We start from the raw sequence: 20,270 nt of genomic DNA on the forward strand, positions 1-20,270 counted from the left end.
CAGATAAGCAAAAAAAAAAAAAAAAAAAAAATTATATATTTTCATTATTTTTACAAAAAACACTACTTTTAAATCTTTGAAAAATAAATATTGCTACAAGGAAATTTTTGAAAAATCGATACCAAAAAAGTAAAACTAATTTCACATTTTGCTAAAAATATGATAATTTATTTCGACAATTTGTTGTTGTGTGATATTACCTCACCTATGGTAGACCATAAGGCCTACATACAACTGTTTGTATTTACAAACAATTGTTACCTCCCCCTTTTCCTTTTTGCTGTAACTTGCGCTTGCCTTAGTTTAAAGTGTGGGGGACTTGTATCTACCACACTCTCTCATCCAGTAACACTTGGTCCTGATGGTAAGACAGGGTTAAGATGACCAAGCATTTAGATGACCAAGCGTGATGCTAGATGCAGGAATTGTCACCAACACGTATAGCGCCTAGCATTCCCCAAACGGTTACCTATCTAGTACTGGCCAGTCTCATCATTGTTTAACTTCGGGGGTTATGTACGTTATATATATGTGTGTGTATGTATCGCTTATAAAAAAAAAATTAAACACTTATAAAGTTGATTCTTCACTTAATCATCAAAACAAACGTTAAAAATACATAGAAATTTACAGGACTAAATGAACTTCATGTAGTCCTGTAAAGGCCACGGTAGTCTCTTCCAAACTATCATTAGATTTTGGATTTTTTAATTTCTCTACACGAAATCTATAGAGTAAGATAAAACATGGAATTATTTGAAATTCAGAAACTTATGTTATAATATTTTTGCATATTTTTATAGCAAATCATTCTAAATCTTATTTAGACAAAAAAAAAAAATTAATTGATTCTAAACCTTTAAAAAATATATTTAAATGTGTTATCCATCAAAACGAAAATGGCAGTGAATGGTGTTTTTGGGGGAAAATTTAAAATTTAAAATTCTATTAAAAATAGTAGAAAAAGTTTTATATTAATCTGCTTTTCATGTGATAAAATTCAAGCTTTTATCTTTCTGGAAAAAAAAGTTACTAAAAAATAATAGATTTTAATTTGTTTAAAAAAAAAGAACAACAACCTATTTTATTTCCATTTTTTAGTTGTGTCTAATTCAATAAGAACTTATTTATGTTGGACTTGAAGACGACAATATCGTAGTCAGCTGGAATATATATATACACACACACACACACACACAAATATACACATATATAGAATGTTGTTTTTAAAATAAAACGCAGAAAAATATTTTCATTATACAAATATGCAGTTTATTCCAAAGATTTATTTTTAGTATTTATAATTCAAATATAATTATTAGCATATGCCCCCACCCCTTGTAGCTCATGCATATATAGTGTATTCTAGAGGTCCAATTTTCACAATTGTATACATGAAATTAGGCTGTATTTTAGCAATAACGAATCGAATATTATCTTTCAAGTGATCTATTGTGTCTGGTTTATCAGCATAGATTTGAGACTTTAGATATCTCCAAAGAAAATAATCTAATTGGGTTAAATTGCATGGACGAAGTGGTCCATTTTGTGATATTATTCATTCATCAAATTTTTCTCTCAATAAATTGATCATATCATGCTTTGTGTGGCATGTGGCTTCATCCTGCTGAAACTACATGATGAATTGCTAAACCAAGCTAAGCTCAAAATAACCGATAGCTGCCAAAATCAGCAATTAAAGTAAATATAACATATGGCAGTTTCCACTTAGCATAAAGTATTACTCTGGTATATAGAATAGAGTTCTCTAGGATGGAATGTGAACAAATGATATAAGTTTTATAATTTCATGCTTTCTGAAACTGCTGATCACAAATGGAAGCGATTTGTCATTTTTGTTTTGAACTTAACATCAAAAAGCTACATGACACAATGAGGAACTGTGTCATTATGCAGTGTTGCTGTATAAACAGATCTTTTATATTTTTTTATGAATTGATACACAAGACAATAATGAACAGAGCAAGAAGAGAGACGTTTTAAAAATAATGTATATAAATCTAAGACAATGGCAGAATCGTTAGAAAATGCCCTCCAGACCATAGTGGAATGTAGCCGCAAATGGAGGGTAACATTTAATGCTAGTAAGACTAAACTACTCTCCTTTAACAATTACAAAACGCCTCTCCAACCATTGATATTTTTTTTTTTTTTTTTTACAAAGGCATCACCACATTATCAAGGCCCAGAGGCCACTCAAGGATAAGGGTTAAAGAGTGTACAGTAGAAGTTGGTCAATATAGTAATCATTAGTAATGAAAATTTGGTAAATTTAATAACTTATATGGAACGGCTCATCAAGAATTTATTTACTTTAGACTTGAACACAACCATATTGTAGTCAGCCGGAAAGCAGGAAAACGGAAGACAATTCCACAGGCGTGCAGTTCTAAGAAAGAAGCTTTGTTCATGGAATCTATGTTTAGGTTTAGGCACAGATAAAGAGTGGGGGAAACTACTGATAGTGCTTACAGCTAGACGAGTGTTTCTTGTGAAAGTTTGGCGAGGGGGGACCATAGATTGAAGCTCAGTTGAACACTTTCCATGAAAATAACGATACATCAGAGACAAACTCGCAACATCTCTTCTGTGAGATAGAGGTTGTAAGGAGGAGAAAAGGACATCTCCTACGAGGCTACGAAGTCTATTTTGAACTCTATCAAGGCAGGACAAGTCCTTTCTAGCAGCTCCTGCCCAGATGTGGCAACAGTATTCCATCCTTGGACGTACCTGGCTCTTATATAGATAGAGAATAGCATCAGCAGTGAGATATCTACTGGATCGATAGAAAGATCCCACCATTTTTCCAGCGGCCTTGGCAACAGATTTGATATACGTGTTCCATTTAAGATCAGGAGTAATGGTCAAGCCCAGAAGCTTGTCAAAACTTGAGGCCTCCTGAAGACGAGAGCCATTCATTTCAATTGATGACAAATGTGGATTAGAATGTTGATGATGTAAAGAGAGAAGCTTAGATTTAGATATCCATGACAAATAACACCCTACCTGAGAATTCTTCCTTAAAACTCCTCATCCTAACATTTACAGGCAATATGAACTGGAACAAACACATTGAGGACATTGCAAAGGCTGCTGCAAAGAAGCTGGGTTCCCTCTATCATGTTAGAAGATTACTCACACCTGAGAGTATATTGTACCTCTACAAAACCACAATTCACCTGGCCTGGTGCATCTACCACTAGCCCCTCCCTCTTGGATAAGGGTAAAAAAAAGAAGAAAAAAAAGAAAAAGCATCTCCAATCTAATTTTGTCAACTAGGCGCCAACCCTTGCCTCATCGCCACAATGTTGCATCCCTGCACCTGTTTTACAAATATTTTAATGGAATATGCTCTGATGAACTCATTGCACTAGTGCCCCTTTAATGTACATATTCCTAGCAAACCCACTTAGCAACAAAATCTCACCCCTTCACTGTTGAGGACCCTAAATGCCAGAAAGCTTTCTACTCTAATAGCTTCTTCCCTTGAATAGCTGGACTTTGGAATTCCCTTTCTGCTACCGACTTCCTTGACTGCATTGATATGCAGAAGTTCAAATGTAAATTTAACCAACATCTTGTTAATCTTTCTTAGGCATGGTCCTAAATAGAAGACCCTTACGTCCAAGTAGTGATATGCCTTGTTTGGCGTTAAAATGAGCAAAAACAAAAAAAATTCCGGATCTAACCAATAAAACATAATTTAGGTAAATTTTTATTTGATTAACCAAAATCTTCATCTAGGGTGATACAATGATTTCAACACCTCTATTTTACATAGAATAATTTGACTTTGGCTTCAAAAAACACTTTCGTTTCCAGCATCAAATCACTGGAGCAAATCTCTTTCCCGGTCTGCAAACAGCCAGTAGTCACTAGGTACAAGATCAGGTGAATAGTATGTATGGAATCAATTTGCGGTGCAGTTTGTGTAGTTTTTCTAATGTCGCAATCAACTTGTGACATGATGCATTACTTTAGTGAAAGAGCATTTTTTTTTCTTATTTCTGAACGTTATTTGGCAATTTCTTCTTTTAAATGCACCAATAATGATATATATGCTACTAACTGGGCATCTGGCATTGCCCAGTCATAAAATACACTTAAATATGATATTTTAATTTATGCAGATTTCGTATTTATTATTATAAAGTCAATTCTTTCTCAATTATTATGTATTATATTGTACCCATAGCTTTTTCTACACAACAATCACAAAACAACGATAATGTTCATTATCTAACAGTTTACTTTTTTAATAATAATAGTTGATGTTGCTCCAGCATAACATAACACTCTTCTCTGCAACCTCTTTCCCATAGAAGAGACGTTGCAAACCTGTTTCTGCCTAATCGTTATTTTCATGGCAAATGTTTGACTGAGCTCTAAGCTATGGTCCCCCGCCCCTTGCCAATCTTTCACAAAGAAAACACTACCAATAAATTTCCTCATTTTCTTTCAGTGCCTGAACCTAAACATGGATTCCATCAATAAAGCTGCCCGTCTGTGAAAATCTGTTCCACTGATCTGCTTTTCAGCTAACTACAATATCATCGTTTTCAAGTTCAACCTAAACAAGTTCTTATTGAATTGTCCTTGTAAATAATCTGATTATACCAAATTTCCATCATAAACGATTACTACACTACCGTTCCAATGACTGCAATACACACATTAATCCTTATCTTTGCTCGAGTGGCCTTGATGTGCGGTAACCCCTTTGTAAAAAAATTTAAAAATAACCAGCAGAGGATTACCGTTGTTAACCAAAAGAAAAGAAATCAGTGCTTATTAAGAATTAAACCTATTTTTAAAAATTGCAAAAAATATTTTATGATGTATGTGCCCATCACAGAACAAAAATGTTACATTCCAAAAGTCATATAAATTTATCAAGTTGTTTGTTTTCATAAAGAAAATAATTTTTTTAATGATTTTTAATGATTTTAAGATAAAATTATTGCCATTAGAAGACTGGGTAGTTTGAATTGTCTCTCCCTATTTTTAAAGCATGGAAGATCAAAACATAATATTTCACTTCGTCATAAAATTTTATTTTTACAGTTAAAGAAATAAAAAAACTACTTAATCAATTTATGTGATTTTTTGAAATATGACATCTTAGTTTCATAATCATAAAGGTTTTCAAAGATTTTTCTGTCTTTTTGTTTTGAAAATAGATTAAATTCTAATTAAGCACTGAGAAAAGATAGGAGAATGATATGATAGATGTGTAATACGAGTCTTAAAGGCAGTCTTAGCGCTGATGAGCCCGGAAAAAGATACAATTTGAAAAGTACTGCATGTAGAACAGAAGACTTCAATGGTATGGTCACATTGAATGATGAGTTTTTAGGTTAGTAGATGTAGAATTATTATGGTAACTGGGTCAACCTGAGATGAAAATATGAGGGAAGTGCTAAGCATGAACTTGAAAAAGAAATAAAAACTTGGAACAAAAAAAGTTAATTTGGAAGTCAATTTCAAAATGTCATCTAACACATCATCATCATGTAAGACAAACGTTAAACGGAATATTATATTAAAATCATGATGACAATTTAATATTAATTTTCATTTTCAACACTAATTCTGTAAAAATCCATATCATATATCAACTTCTTGTCGATAAACTCATATATCAACTTCTTGTCGATAAACTTAAATGTGTTAAATAACTTATTTAAATTTCACTTTACATAAAGTGAACCATTGAAAATGGACTTTGTGGCTTAGTGGGGGATGCCCTTTTCTCTACCCTGCAACCTCTCTCCCACAGAAGAGACATTGCGAGCCTGTCCTTGTTTTATCGTTATTTCCATGGCAGATGCTCGTCTGAACTCCAATCTCTGGTCCCCCCTCGCCAATCTTTCACGAAAAACACCCGTCTAGCTGAATCCACTGTGAAAAATTTCCCCCACTCTATATCTGTGCCTAAATCAAAACGCGGATTCCATGAACAAAGCTTCTTTCTTAGAACTGCACGCCTGTGGAACTCTGTTCCGTCTGCCTGCTTCCCTCCGGACTACAACTTGGTTGTCTTCAAGTCCAATGTTAACAAATTCCTAATGAACCGCCCCCTTAAGTAAACATTTCAGCAAATCTCCTCACTAACGTAATGTACTTGCAATAACCCTTATCCCTGAGTGGCTTCCGGGCCTTGATAAGTGGTGATCAATGTGTAAAAAAAAAAAAAAAAAAAAAAATGGACTTTTTTCCGTAAATGACACACCCTGCATTATCTCCCTTCTTCTAAAGCAGTGCACATATTTAGCCTGGAGATCTCTTCAGATTTGCAATCAGCATAAAAATACTCCTTTAAACACTTGAAATTTTCTGATATGAATAAAAAGTCCACCATCTCAAAAACTAAGCCTTTTTTAGCCTCTGGCCCATAGCCTAACAGCAGAGAATTTATTTTTAAATAAATTTTAAAATAATTAAAACGAAGTAAAGAAAGAGTTGTCGCCTCTTGCAATTACTACTTAACCCTTGTAAACGAAGATCAACAACTACCGGTAGATTATGAGCAAAATCTAATTAAAGAAAATTAGCTATTTTTGGCAATTTGGAGAAGATTTTCAGTCCTTTAGGGCTCAAATAATCGTTTTATTTGAGAGCAAAAGTAACTGAATCAGGTCAACAACTATTAATCACAATCTTTTGTAGATTTTCTTAACATGTAATCAATTAAATATCATTACAAAAAATGCTGTTTTACAAGTTGTCACTGTGTAGAGGGAGACAACTCATTTACTAAGAAATTCGTTCATTTTTTCATCCTCATTATTTAGGACAAATCTCTTAGCAAACGAGAGTTGTCTCCCTCTGCAAAGTGACAAATTGCAAAACAGCGCCCAAAAAATTGCCTGTTTTTCAACAGGGGAGGAGGAAATTTCAGTAATCAGAGACGAGGAGTAAAATCACTAATCACAACTTTTGTTCTATTCAAGATAAAATTAATGAAGCATGTTGTGGTACGTTTAGCAATGTAGCTTTCTAGAAAAATATGATCCAGTTAATTTTCTGTGCTCATAATTAAATAATTTTAAGCAAAAAAAAAAAAAAAATTCTAGATTATAAAGAATAGGATGTTATCAAAACACAAGTTATTAGTGACAGATAAGAGATAATTTACTGAAATCACTAAAAAACACATCGAAGCACAAAAATTAGGAACTCGTGACTTCTGGAAAATCTACAACAGTGTAGTAAATAATAGGCAATCAACAATTCCCCCACTAACCAACAGATGCTGCACTTCAATTTTTTGTTCTCTGTCAGTGGAGGAGAAATCCTTTACGACTGAGACAATTTTTATTTTTGTTCCTTTTCTCCACGTTAAAAAACGACCCTGGTGTCTAACTCTCTCCCGTGGGGAGGCATTGTAAATAGGAACAATCACAAGGTCGTTTGCTCAGCAACCGACAAGGCTAATATGCTTGTCAGCCAGTTTGCCTCCAACTCCACACTGGACCCTTCCAACCACCCCCTGCCTGACTTTCCTTTGCGGACAGACGCCATGCTAGATGATCTAAAAATCACCCCTGCTCAGGTGCATGCTATCATAAAAAACCTTGACACCTCAAAAGCATGTGGACCTAATCTCATCCCAGCTGTGCTATTAAAAAAGTGCTCAGCCGAAGTAGCTCCAGTTCTCTCCAAACTCTACAACAAATGCCTTAATGAATCATGCTTTCAGGGCTGTTGGAAAACTGCTTCTGTGGTACCAGTATTCAAGAATTCTGGCGAAAGAACTGACCCATCAAATTATTGCCCCATTAGCCTCCTCCCACTTTTTGCCAAAATATTTGAGACCATAATTAACCATGCTCTAGTCCATCACCTTACAGATGCTAAACTTATGACTGACAAACAATATGGATTTAGACAAGCCCGTTCCACAGCAGACATCCTCACTAATCTCTGAATGTATATACCATTCACTGGACAAAGCGAGGGAGGGCAGAGCGGTAGCTCTAGATATATCTAAGGCTTTTGACAGGGTATGGCATGAGGGTCTCCTCAGGAAAATTAAATCATACGGTATCACTGGTAGAATACTTAACATAATTAAATCCTTCTTAGATAAGAGAAAAATTCAGATTGTCCTCGATGGTCGTACATCTAAACAATATGATATAAATGCGGGAGTGCCTCAGGTGTCTATTCTTGGACCTCTATTGTTCCTAATATTTATTAATGACCTCCCCGACAAAACTGCCTCTGAGATGGGTATATATGCTGATGACACCACACTCTATAACAGGCATGACAGGAAAACAAATGAACACATAACTAAAAAAAATGGCAAAAACACTAGAGGATGACCTTCAATCTGTAGTGGAATGGGGACAAAAATGGATGGTCACATTCAATGCTGCCAAGACTAAACTGGTTTCCTTCAATAATTACAAGAAACCTTCTCTGCCACCAATAGCAATAGCCAGTGACTCCCTATCTGAGAGTACATCTTTCAAACTGCTTGGCCTAACGTTCACAGGAAACATGAGTTGGAACAATTACATTGAAAACATTGCCAGGGCCGCTGCGAAGAAGGTAGGCTCTCTCTGCCGTGCTAGAAAACTACTGACACCTGAAAGTATCCTGTACCTCTATAAGGCCACCATTCGCCCATGTATGGAGTATAGCTGTCACATTTGGGTTGATGCATCTGCTGCTAGTCTCTCGCTCCTAGACAAGGTTCAAAAGAGAGTCGCCAATCTGATAGGCCCTGAACTGGCATCTAAGCTTCAGCCTCTGTCCCATCAATGAAACGTTGCATCCCTCTGCCTGTTCTACAAGTATTTTAATGGTGAATGCTTTGACGAACTGCAGACACTTGTGCCCCCATGACATAGACACCCTCGACAAACCTGACAGGCAGCTAAATTCCATCCCCATGCAGTAGAGATCCCTAGATGTAAAAGATCTTTCTACTCCAGTCGTTTTTCCCCAGAACCACTAGACTCTGGAATTCCATTCCAGGTCCCTGCTTCCCCAACTGTACTGACATGCAGAAGTTCAAGTGTAACGTGAACCGACATCTTGCTGCCCAAATCCCTACATAGTGCCCCAGTAGTTGCTGCCCCTGATAGTAACCCCCTACATCAAAGTAGAAATGTGCCTTGTTTGGGGTGAAAATGTAATTAAAAAAAAATTAAAAAATGAAGCGAAGAAAAAAAAAATTTTGTATAAAAATGATTTCATTCATTCAATAAAAAAAAATTATGACATTATTTGTTTTCTAAAAACTTCAAATTAACCTTGAGAAACAATATTTTCAAAGATGTAACCAAGTTCCTTTCTATTCAAAATTAGTAATAACTATGCGAACACATTGATTTCACACTTGACAACAACCATCAATAACTATACTTTTCTTTATCAATGAGTGGCCAACCTCTCAAGGATTAATGCCAACAGTAAAATGAAGATAAAAACATAAAAAGTCTCCTTTTAAAAATGTGTCTTATACTGAAAGTTTAAAAAAAATTATTTTATTCATTTAATAAAATAATTATATAACATTATTTGTTTTCTAAAATTTCCAAATGTTTCCAAAGATGTGATTAATTTCTTCTATGCATAATATCATTTGAATTGACAGCATAAATGTACAAAGTACTTTTTTTTCAATTTCTGGGCAGTTTGACCAAGACTAATGCTATTATTTCCGACTAATTTTTTCTCTAAATAAAATTTACTGATGCTGATCCTAAACTTCTAAAAAAAACGGAACTTACCTGTTCCAATCAGATGACTTGGCCGTAGATCTTGTGGATTTACAAATCCAGCACGATGCTGCATTTCTGAACGGTAAAGGTATTCCATTGGCATATCCATACGCGAGAAAATGATAGGAGGCAAAAACAATGGAACATCATTCTGAAGCCAATCCTTTATGTCGCCTGGATTCCTGACAATTAATTTTTCAAAGATGCTCATGTATTCCTTGTCTTGGCTGCCAGGACTTGAAGGTTTTGCAACCATTGGTAAATACTGAAAGTCCACCATTCCTAACAAAATATAAAAAATAATATATGGTAGAGGGAAACATAAATGCTTTATTAAAAGTTAATCGATTATTAAAAATTTTTATTCAATAAAGTTCATTTCAGGAATCATGGACTTACCAATTTGTGGCAGTTATGGCCCCAGAATCATGATGTGTACTTCTATAACATACTTTTGCGAATATACTTTTTATTAACTATAGCATTGTGTTTGTCTTGATTATTAATGGCCTGCAAACGCTACAACACTAGCGAGGAGGGATTCAAGACTACATTGTCACAAAATTGGTAGTAAGGATTCACAAACTACACTTTATGTCACCTAAATAGCATATGGTATAGAGAAACAATTCTTTTTTATCATTATTAAAAATTAATTGCTTATTAAAATAAATTTTCTATAATATAAAATATATACACAATTATTCGCGAGGAACTGAAGATGCAGAAAATTTGTTTGTTAAAAATGAACAACTGAACGATTGTATATAAGTGTATATCATATTTTTGTATATTGAACTTGAATTAACCAAATAGAATAGAGATATCTGAGTCTGTCTTTTGCATGCATGAAAATCTATTCACTTCCAGCATGACACAGCATATCAACCCGAAAGTGAAATTGACACTGAACAATGAGATCCTGCTGCGCCGAGAGGACTTATGGAGAATTCCCCGTGAAGAACGATCACAACGCATATGTGACAAAGGGATCCCAATTAAGGGATCTCTGAGGGTTCACATCTGTTGCAGGTGACCTGGAAAGGTTACATTTGGTGACCTATGACCAGGACCTTTCACACTCCCACACTGACATCAAACTGGGCATTTATTGTCTCTATAGACACATGACCGTCCTTATTTATTAAATTCTTTATTTGGCCAATCAATTCTAGTGTTCGGACTTCCTTACTCGTCTCACACCTCTCATCATTCATCACAAACTCCCTGCCTTCCTTGAATCTCTTATGCCACTCAAAAACTGATGCTCGGTTCATGCATTGATTGAGCATGATAAAAGGTTTGTTCAAGTATGTCCAAGGATGGAATACTGTTGCCATATCTGGGCAGGAGCTGCTAAAAACAGCCTATCCTGCCTTGACAGAGTACAAAATAGACTTCGTGGCTTAGTGGGGGATGCCCTTTTCTCTACCCTGCAACCTCTCTCCCACAGAAGAGACGTTGCGAGCCTATCCTTTTTTTATCGTTATTTCCATGGCAGGTGCTCGTCTGAACTCCAATCTCTGGTCCCCCCTCGCCAATCTTTCACGAAAAACACCCGTCTAGCTGAATCCACTGTGAAAAATTTCCCCCACTCTATATCTGTGCCTAAATCAAAACGTGGATTCCATGAACAAAGCTTCTTTCTTAGAACTGCACGTCTGTGGAACTCTGTTCCGTCTGCCTGCTTCCCACCAAACTACAACTTGGATGTCTTCAAGTCCAATGTTAACAAATTCCTAATGAACCGCCCCCTTAAGTAAAAAAAAAAAAAAAAAAGACAAAACCAGACCTGACACTTGCAAGCAAACAACTTTAAAATGACTTGTTTTTGCTTAAAATCCATTTGGTTATGATCAAGATGTCTATGCAAAGATCCATGTATTGTTGAAAGTGCAGAATAGTTAACAATTGATCATTTAACCTTTACATTACCATTTTTATGAGGTTTTGCAATTTTAAAGTTTACATTTTCTTTATTTACATCATTTATTTATTGATATCATATTCCACTTCTTTCGCTGTTTCCCCGATTCACTTTTTCTCAATACTTTTCATCTCATTAGCCTTACCTTCCCACCATCTAAAACAATGTGTAAAAAAACAAAACAAGTTTTCTTTTTATTTAAGATCCATGTTAGCAATATCATTGGGTGAAAACCTACAAAGTTAGGCAAATTGGACATGGTGAAGAAAAAAGAAGTGGTTGTAAAATATCAAAAGCAACAGTTCTGCTGGGTCAGAGATAAGATTCACAGGCAACAAGTGTGTCAGTGCAATGGTATCCTAGAAATCAGACAACCACTTGGAAGATCAGAAGCGATCACTTGGAAAACTGGAAGTATTAAACAAAAGATTTTATCAAAAATGGTGAACCAAGAAAGTGTTGATTATATTGTAGCATTTGGGTGGTTTGTTCAATTCATTTATTTAAACATTTTAATGGAAGTGTTTTAGGTGTTTAATGCAAGTAAAACATGAGAATGTATAGAACAGCTATCGGCTATAATACAAAGAATTACAGATCATACTGGCAATATTGTTGCGTGAATAAAGGGAGATAATTCTCAAATGAAGCACGGTGAAGTATGTGAGTGTGCAAAAGAAGATGTTGCTCAATGGCTACAAAAATTAATCTTTTATTCTTCCTGATAATTGATGACATTCAACATTTCTATGTCAAATGTTTACAATACTGGGATGTTTATGCACAGAAGATCCGATAATATAATAAAGTATATGACTTTTATGACATGAAAAAAACTGGAATATTAAGATTTTCATCATTCCAGTAATTATAGAAGCAATCACTCATGAAAAAGAATTTCAAAACCTATTTGGCAAATATCCCCAGTAAACCAAGTGCAAGAAAAATACAAATAATTGCTGTTAAAGGTACGGTTAGAATCTAAAAAATATTTCCAATCAATGTTTGAAATTAAAGTTTGCCTTTGAACTGCTGAATACGATTAAATCTTTGTGCAAAAAAAAACAAAAAAAGCTTTTCTTCAGTTTGCAATGTTCTTGACACACGCAAAAATGACAGTCGTTTTTCTTTTCTTGTTTTGACATTCGTAGAAAATCCGTATTCCTTTCTTCCCACTCACATGTAAATTAACCATAAATTCAAACAACTCCGAGTCAAAAAAAAGAAAATGTGGGACAGATAGACTAACAGAAATATTTTGATACTTGTACAGATTTAGAATCGGGCATATCTAAGCGTCCGCACTGCTTTGTCTGGAAAATGGATGGTCACGTTCAATACCACCAAGACTAAACTAGTTTCATTCAATAATTACAAGAAACCTTCTCTATCACCTATAGCAATGGCCAACGACTCTTTATCTGAGAGTACATCTTTCCAGCTCCTTGGTCTAACGTTCACAGGAAATATGAGTTGGAACAATTACATTGAGGGCATTGCCAGGGCCGCTGCAAGAAAGGTGGGTTCTCTACCGTGCTAGAAAACTACTAACACCTGAAAGTATCCTGTACCTCTATAAGGCCACCATTCGCCCATGTATGGAGTATTGCTGTAATATTTGGGCTGGTGCATCGGCTACTAGTCTCTTGCTCCTTGACAAGGTTCAAAAGAAAGTCGCCAATCTGATAGGCCCTGAACTGGCATCTAAGCTTCAGCCTCTGTCCCATCAACGAAATGTTGCATCCCTCTGCCTGTTCTACAAGTATTTTAATGGTGAATGCTCTGATGAACTGCAAGCACTTGTGCCCCCATGACGTGAACACCCTTGACAGACCCGACAGGCTGCAAAATCCCACCCCCACACTGTAGAGATCCCTAGATGTAAAAGATCTTTCTACTCCAGTAGTTTCTTCCCCAGAACTGCTAGACTTTGGAATTTCATTCCAGGTCCTTGCTTCCCCAACAGTACTAACGTGCAGAAGTTCAAGTGCAACGTGAACCAACATCTTGCTGCCCAAATCCCTACATAGCACCCCAGTAGTTGTTGTCCCTGATAGTAAGCCCCCTACACCAAAGTGGCAATGTGCCTTGTTTGGGGTGAAAATGTAATAAAAAAAAAAAAAAAAAAAAAAAAATTAAAAAAACACATGACGTCAACTGTTTGGGTTTGCCTGTAATCTGACATAAGATGCTGATTAGCCTATCACAATGTGCAGCAATGAACGAGCAGACAACTTTTGGATAATTATTGAAAGAGAAAAAAAACAAAAAGCAATAAAAACAGATGTTACATGAAAACTAACAGCATTATGAATTTATCAATGTTAGACAAACAACAACAGATGCCCGAATAAGTAGCTTTTTTTTTTTTTTTTTTTGTCAAAAGAAGAAATTAATCTGATTCCCAAAAAATTGCATATTATATGTGGCGTTAGATGCATCATTGCAAAGAGATGCTCCATAAGCAACAAATGTGGCTGGAGGTGTACAAGCATATTCTTACAATTTTCTTTGACACAAAAAGAAAAAATAGTTTTAATCATTGAACATTTTTAAAACCGTCTCTTACAATTTTCTATGAACAAACCAAAAAAAATACTTGAAAATAAAATTGCTATTTCTTTCTTAATCTTTTTAAAAAACCTTTGAAAGATCCAAAGAAAAAATATATAATTTGTTTTGGAAAAAAAAAACAAAAAAATACAAAACAAACATTATCTATCAAAAATGAAAACAAAAAATACAAAAAAAAAGATTACAGTAAATTCCATCCTCCTCTTACATAATGAAATAGGTTTGTGATGAAATAATAAATGAATAATAAAACAAAATTATGGAAGGTCATTGTTTTTTTTTGTTTTTTTTAATTTTTAATTTCTACGATTTTCATTTATTTCACTATTTTTCTATTTTTTAAAGAGTTGAGGAAATCGTATATAGTGGTTGTAGCTAATCAAGTGTTTTTTGTGAAAGTTTGACAGGGAGGGACCATAGATTGGAGCTCAGTCAAGCACTTACCCTGAAAATAATGATAGAGCAGAGAAAGGCTCACAACGTTACTTCTGTGGGAAAGAGTTGCAAGAGGAAGAGAAACCGGTTTTGAACTCTGTCAAGGCTGGATAGGGTGCACCAAGCAACTCCTTCCCAAATGTAGCAACAGTACTCCATTTTAGGATATACCTGGCAGATAGAGGATTGCATCAGAAGTGAGATACCTACTGGACCGGTAGAATGATCCAACCATTTTTCCAGCGATCTTGGCAACAGATTTGATGTATGTGTTCAATTTCAGATTAGGAGTGACGGTCAGTTCCAGAAGCTTGTGAAGACATGGAGCTTCCTCAAGATGAGAGTCATTCATTTCAATTGTTTCGTATCGTTAAGATTTAATCATCAGCGACGCATGGCATAATCTGGCAGTGGACAGCATGTTATGGGCAAAGTTGGACAGGCACTTAGATAAGTTTAGTCCAAAATCAGCACAAGTACCAAATATAATATAGATAATGCACTTAAAAAATGCCAGAGAGTAAATCAATCAATATAAAAAAAATCAATAGTAAAATCAATCAATATAAAAGTCAATAGCAAATCAATCAATATCAAAAATGCCAGTGAGTAAATCAATCAATAAAAAAAAATCAATAGTAAATCAATCAATATAAATAAATCAAAGAATAAATCAATCAATATAAAAAATCTATCATAAATTTCTGTGCAACTCTCACCTTGAAATCTGTATGTGACTTTGACGGTTCCAATAATTTCAACTTTGTGTTCATATTCAATGGTGCCGTCTGCTCTTTTCCTTTTTCGTTTTTTGAACCTCAGCAATAAATTATTGGTGGCGCTACTGTCACCATAGGAACTCTTGCAATACGGGTCTTCAGGTCTCCATCGAAGTTCCAATCTTTGATTGGAATCAGAATATCTCTACAAGACAAAAAAAAAAGAACAAAATTTCAACATTAATTATTATTATCAGGACCATGTGTGTTATAATATCATGATCTTTTATATTGCAAGAGTACATGATTTAGTTCAATATGTAAACACGATTATTTCTGACTCCTTCTGACTTTTAAGGAGTTATAAAAAATTTTTAAAAACACATCAAAAATAGAATCCCAAACATGAAAATTAATTTTTTAATACTCAAAAATTGTTTGGATTATTTGGAATTTCCTCTCGAGTGATATTTTCACAACGTTTTGGCCGATGTAATCTCCAACCTTTCTCCATATGTATCTTATAAAAATATTATATCAGCCGAAATGTTGTGAAAATATCACTCAAGATGAGAACAGTAGTCCAAATAATACAAGTTATCAATTCTCATTTTTTAAAAATTCAGAAACATAATATCAAAAACTGTTTCTTTTTGCAAGGAGTTGAGGAGGGGGCAATAATTTTTGAAAGATTTGGTTTTAGTAATTAGTTGTTTTGTCTGTAATGATTGCATTTATTCCTGATCACTAATCATTTTTCTTCTGTTGTATAGTGATCCTATAGAGAAAACCTACCCTCATATTTTTCATGTAAATTACTAGTGCTACTTGAAACTCTTCGAGAGAAGAGGATCAAAACCTTTGCATTTGGTTTTAATACCCTTACTAATGACCTTAACTTAGGATAGACATATTTCACTTTATGGAGAAATTGTTTCATGGTCAGAGTTATTCCCCTTGAGCTTCAATTCTCAAATATTATGATTACAAGATATTGGGTTAACAACCATCATAAGAACAAATGATTGCAAATTCAGATCAGAATTTTGTAATTTACTTTCTGGACGTAGAACAGACAGGATTTGCTTTGGTCTCATCCTTTAACAAAAATGATGCCATGGAGGAAATGTCAGTTTTTATAGTGTATTTAACACATTCATTCTTTGTCTTATGAATAACTAGTGCATTTTATTTGTATGTGAACAATGTTTGAGAATGATATGATGGAAGTGCAATGCAAGTCTTAAAACAGATCAGATCTAATGAGTTCCAGGATAAGATTAAATCTGAACTGTATGGGGAGATATGTGCAAAACAGGGGTCTTTGATGGTATGGCCATGTTGAAAGAATGGATGAAAGTTTGTGGGTTAGTAGATGCAGAATAGTTGAGGTAGCAAGATCAACCCACACAGGAAGGCCAAGGAAAATATAGGAGGACTTAAGAGAAAGAGGGATAAATAAAGACCTGGCCAGAGACAGGTTAGTTTGCAAGTCAATTTCTAAAAGCTAACACATGCCAGCATATAAGATAGATATTACACACATAGCTACCAGGTTAAAGGCAGCTGTCCAACATTTTGTAAGTTGTTGCCTCTGATAGCATCTACAACTCTTAGTCTCTACATCTGAGCCCGGAGCATCATGTTACATTTTTTTTTTTTTTTTATTCAATTTTCACCCCAAACAAGGCACAGTGCCACTTTGAAGCAGGGGGCTACTATTAGGGAATTAATTAGCGGGGTCATTATGAAGGGAGAAGAGTAGAAAGATGTTTGTTAACATTACACTTGAACTTTTGCATATCATTGCATTTGGGAAAGCAGAATCCCGGAAGGGAGTTCCAAAGACCCGCAGTTCTGGGGAAGAAACTATTGGGAGTAAAAGGCTTTCTTGCACTTAGGGATCGCCACTGTAAAGGGATGAGACTTAGTAGCTTGTCGGGTTTGTCGGGGGTAGTTACGTCGGGGAGGTACAAGTGTTTGCAGTTCGTCAGAGCATTCACCATTAAAGTATTTGTAGAACAGGCAGAGGGATGCAACATCTCGTCGATGGGACAGAGGTTGAAGCCTAGATGACAGATATGGCAATGAATGCTGGTTCGTCAACCTCTTTCTCTCTCTCTTGTTCGTCTGCAATGACTGATCTATGATCAGAACTATTTTGAATATGAAATTCAACCAAACCCAACACATCAGGTCGAAGAATTTCTTTTTTACTGTTTTTTCACCCCAAAGCACAGAGCCACTTTGTCATGAAGGGCTACTATTTGGGACCAGATTTGTAAGGATACTATTTAGGGAGTTGGGCAGCGAGATGTCTGTTTACATTACACTTGAATTTCTGCATGTCACTACAGTCAGGGAAGCAGAAACCCGGGAGGGAATTCCAAAGTGCAGTAGTCCGAGGGACAAAAGTTATTTGAGTAAAAGGCTTTACAGCATCTATGGATTTCTACAGCGTAAGGGTGGGATTTTGCTGCTTGCTGAGTTTGTCAAAGGTATTGTCATCGAGGGGGTACAAGTACTTTGAGTTAGAGCGTTCCCCATTGAAATACTTGTAAAACAGGGAAAGGATGCCACGTTTTAGCGATGGAACAGAGGTTGGAGTTTAGTTGATAGTGCAGAACTTATTAGGTTAGCAAATCTTTTTTTGAACTCTGCCTAAGAGCGAGAGACTAGTGACAGATACACCAGCCCAGATGTGGCAACAATACTCCATGCAGAGGTGAACAGTAACCTTGTAGAGATACAGAATACGCTCAGGTGTGAGTAATCTTTTAGCATGGTAGAGAGAGCCCACTTTCTTGCAGCAGCCTTGGCAATTGCCTCAATGTATTTGTTCCAATTCATGTTCTCTGTGAATGTTAGCCCTAGGAGCTTGAGGGAAGTACTTTCAGGCAGTTTATCATTAGCCACGTCAATCAGTGGTTAAGAAGGTTTCTTGTAATTATTAAAGGAAATAAGCTTAGTCTTGGCAGTATTGCATGTTACCAACAAGTTACGGCCCCATTCCACTATATACTAGAGGTCTTCCTCTAGAGTTTTAGTCATTTCCTTAGGTATGTGTTTATTCATTTTACCCTCATGTTTGTTATAGAGTGTGGTGTCATCAGCAAATATCCCTATTTCAAAAACAATTTATCAGGGAGCTTGTTGATGAATATCAGGAATGCTAAAGCACTACATTTGCCCAACATGGAGATTATCTTAAGAATGAATTGATTATGCTGGTATGATCATGTGAGAATGGATAATCTGTTGTAGAAGCATTTCATCTTGGGTATTGTTCTATGTTCTTTATGTTTCGACTGATGGAACCTCTCATCTTTTTCACATACATTGTGTCAAACTCGAGAATCTATACAGAATTTCGAGCTAAACTTTTTGTTTAATTCACAGGAGTAGACATTTCTTGTTCCATCAGTCATGACTGGGTAACATTTTGTCTCCTTAGTATTACCTTCAGTGCATATTGAACTTTAACCCCCGCCTTAGAAAACTCACTTAGACCTCATTACTAATCAACAATTTATTGTTGCCTTAAATAAATTCCATATACATTTTTGACGTGACGTATATTATGAATGTAGGTTACAGCGGTAGAAACGTAATGAGAATAATATCCAAGGTGAAATCAGTAGTCTGAATAATTCAAATTCATTTTATATGTGTTTTTTCTTTTTCTTTTTTCCAGGGGGGGGGGGATGGGCCGCCGGTTATCATGGCTCAAAGGCCATTCGAGGACAAGAGTTCATGAGTGCCAGATGGTCAGTGAGAAAACACAGTCATGATCAGTAATGGTGGAACTTGGGTAGGGTTTGATTATTTAAGTGGACGGTTTAACAAGAACGTTTACATTAGACTTAAAAACGATCATGTTTTAGTTAGCTAAGAAGCAGTCTCGCAGTATTGTTTCACAATCAGGTAGTTCTAGGAAAGAAACTTTGCTCATGGAATTTTCGTTTAATTTTAGACATAGATAAAGAGTAAAGGAAATTGTTGATAGTAATTAGACGAGTGTCTGTTGCAAATGTTTACGGGGAGGGGGCATAGAAGCTTGATCGAGCACTTGCCATGAAAATAACGATAATTCAACGGATAACCTTTACGGAGATGGTCCCAACGTCCGCCTCGTTCTGAGCTCGAGGAGAGGCCGTCTGACGTAGGCGGTGTCGAGGCAGAAAATTACCCCTTCAATAAAGTGCCCAGTTGTTAACTTAAGGAGAAAAAAACCTGTTCCAATAATTAGAATTTTTATTTCTTTTATTTTAAACAATTCAAATAATTAGAATTTTAAAAAATAAACAGTTCAAATAATTAGAATTTTACAAAATAAACAGTTCAAATTTTTGATAATTCAACAGTTCAAATAATTAGAATTTAAAAACAAAAAAAAAACAGTCCACATGATTAGAATAGTTCCACGTAGTTAGTTAACCCTGTAAAAGGGTTTGTATTACTGTACACATAGGTTCCAAAAAGTTGTCAAAAAACAAATATATAACAAATAAATGTTATCAAAGGCAAGATAAGTTACTTTTCTACCAAACTGGATATATGTTTGTGTTTTTTATTCAATGTAACATGTTTATTCAGCTCGAAAAACATGCAGTGTTTACCGATGTATTCGAAAATTCAAAATGGTGGCCGACTCTCTCTTTAACACGGTAAGTTTAGGAAAAGGTGTTATAAATAATAAACTAGACAAAATGCTATTAAAAAACCACCGAATATATGTCAAGTTATGTCACGGTAACATATAATGAACGAATTTCTAACAGTATTTTCTCTAGTTTATTATTTATAACACCTTTTCCCAAACTTACTGTATTAAAGAGAGAGTCGGCCGCCATTTTG

At 35.3% G+C, this 20,270-nt stretch overlaps 1 protein-coding gene across 1 annotated transcript in view; it reads right to left on the reverse strand.

Moving 5' to 3' along the window:
* The window catches only part of LOC145248363 (general transcription factor 3C polypeptide 5-like), a 356,244-nt gene that overhangs the window by 335,212 nt on the left and 762 nt on the right, over positions 1-20,270 (reverse strand). The window contains exons 2-3 of the mRNA XM_080110286.1: positions 15,414-15,618; positions 9,768-10,040 (exon numbers count right to left, since the gene is read on the reverse strand). Of these exons, the coding sequence (XP_079966412.1) occupies positions 9,768-10,040; positions 15,414-15,618 (478 nt within the window). The remainder of the gene's footprint in view (positions 1-9,767; positions 10,041-15,413; positions 15,619-20,270) is intronic.

Source organism: Euprymna scolopes, chromosome 26, assembly GCF_053919585.1.
Source record: "Euprymna scolopes isolate OS-2025 chromosome 26, ASM5391958v1, whole genome shotgun sequence".
Taxonomy (NCBI): Eukaryota; Metazoa; Mollusca; class Cephalopoda; order Sepiida; family Sepiolidae; genus Euprymna; species Euprymna scolopes.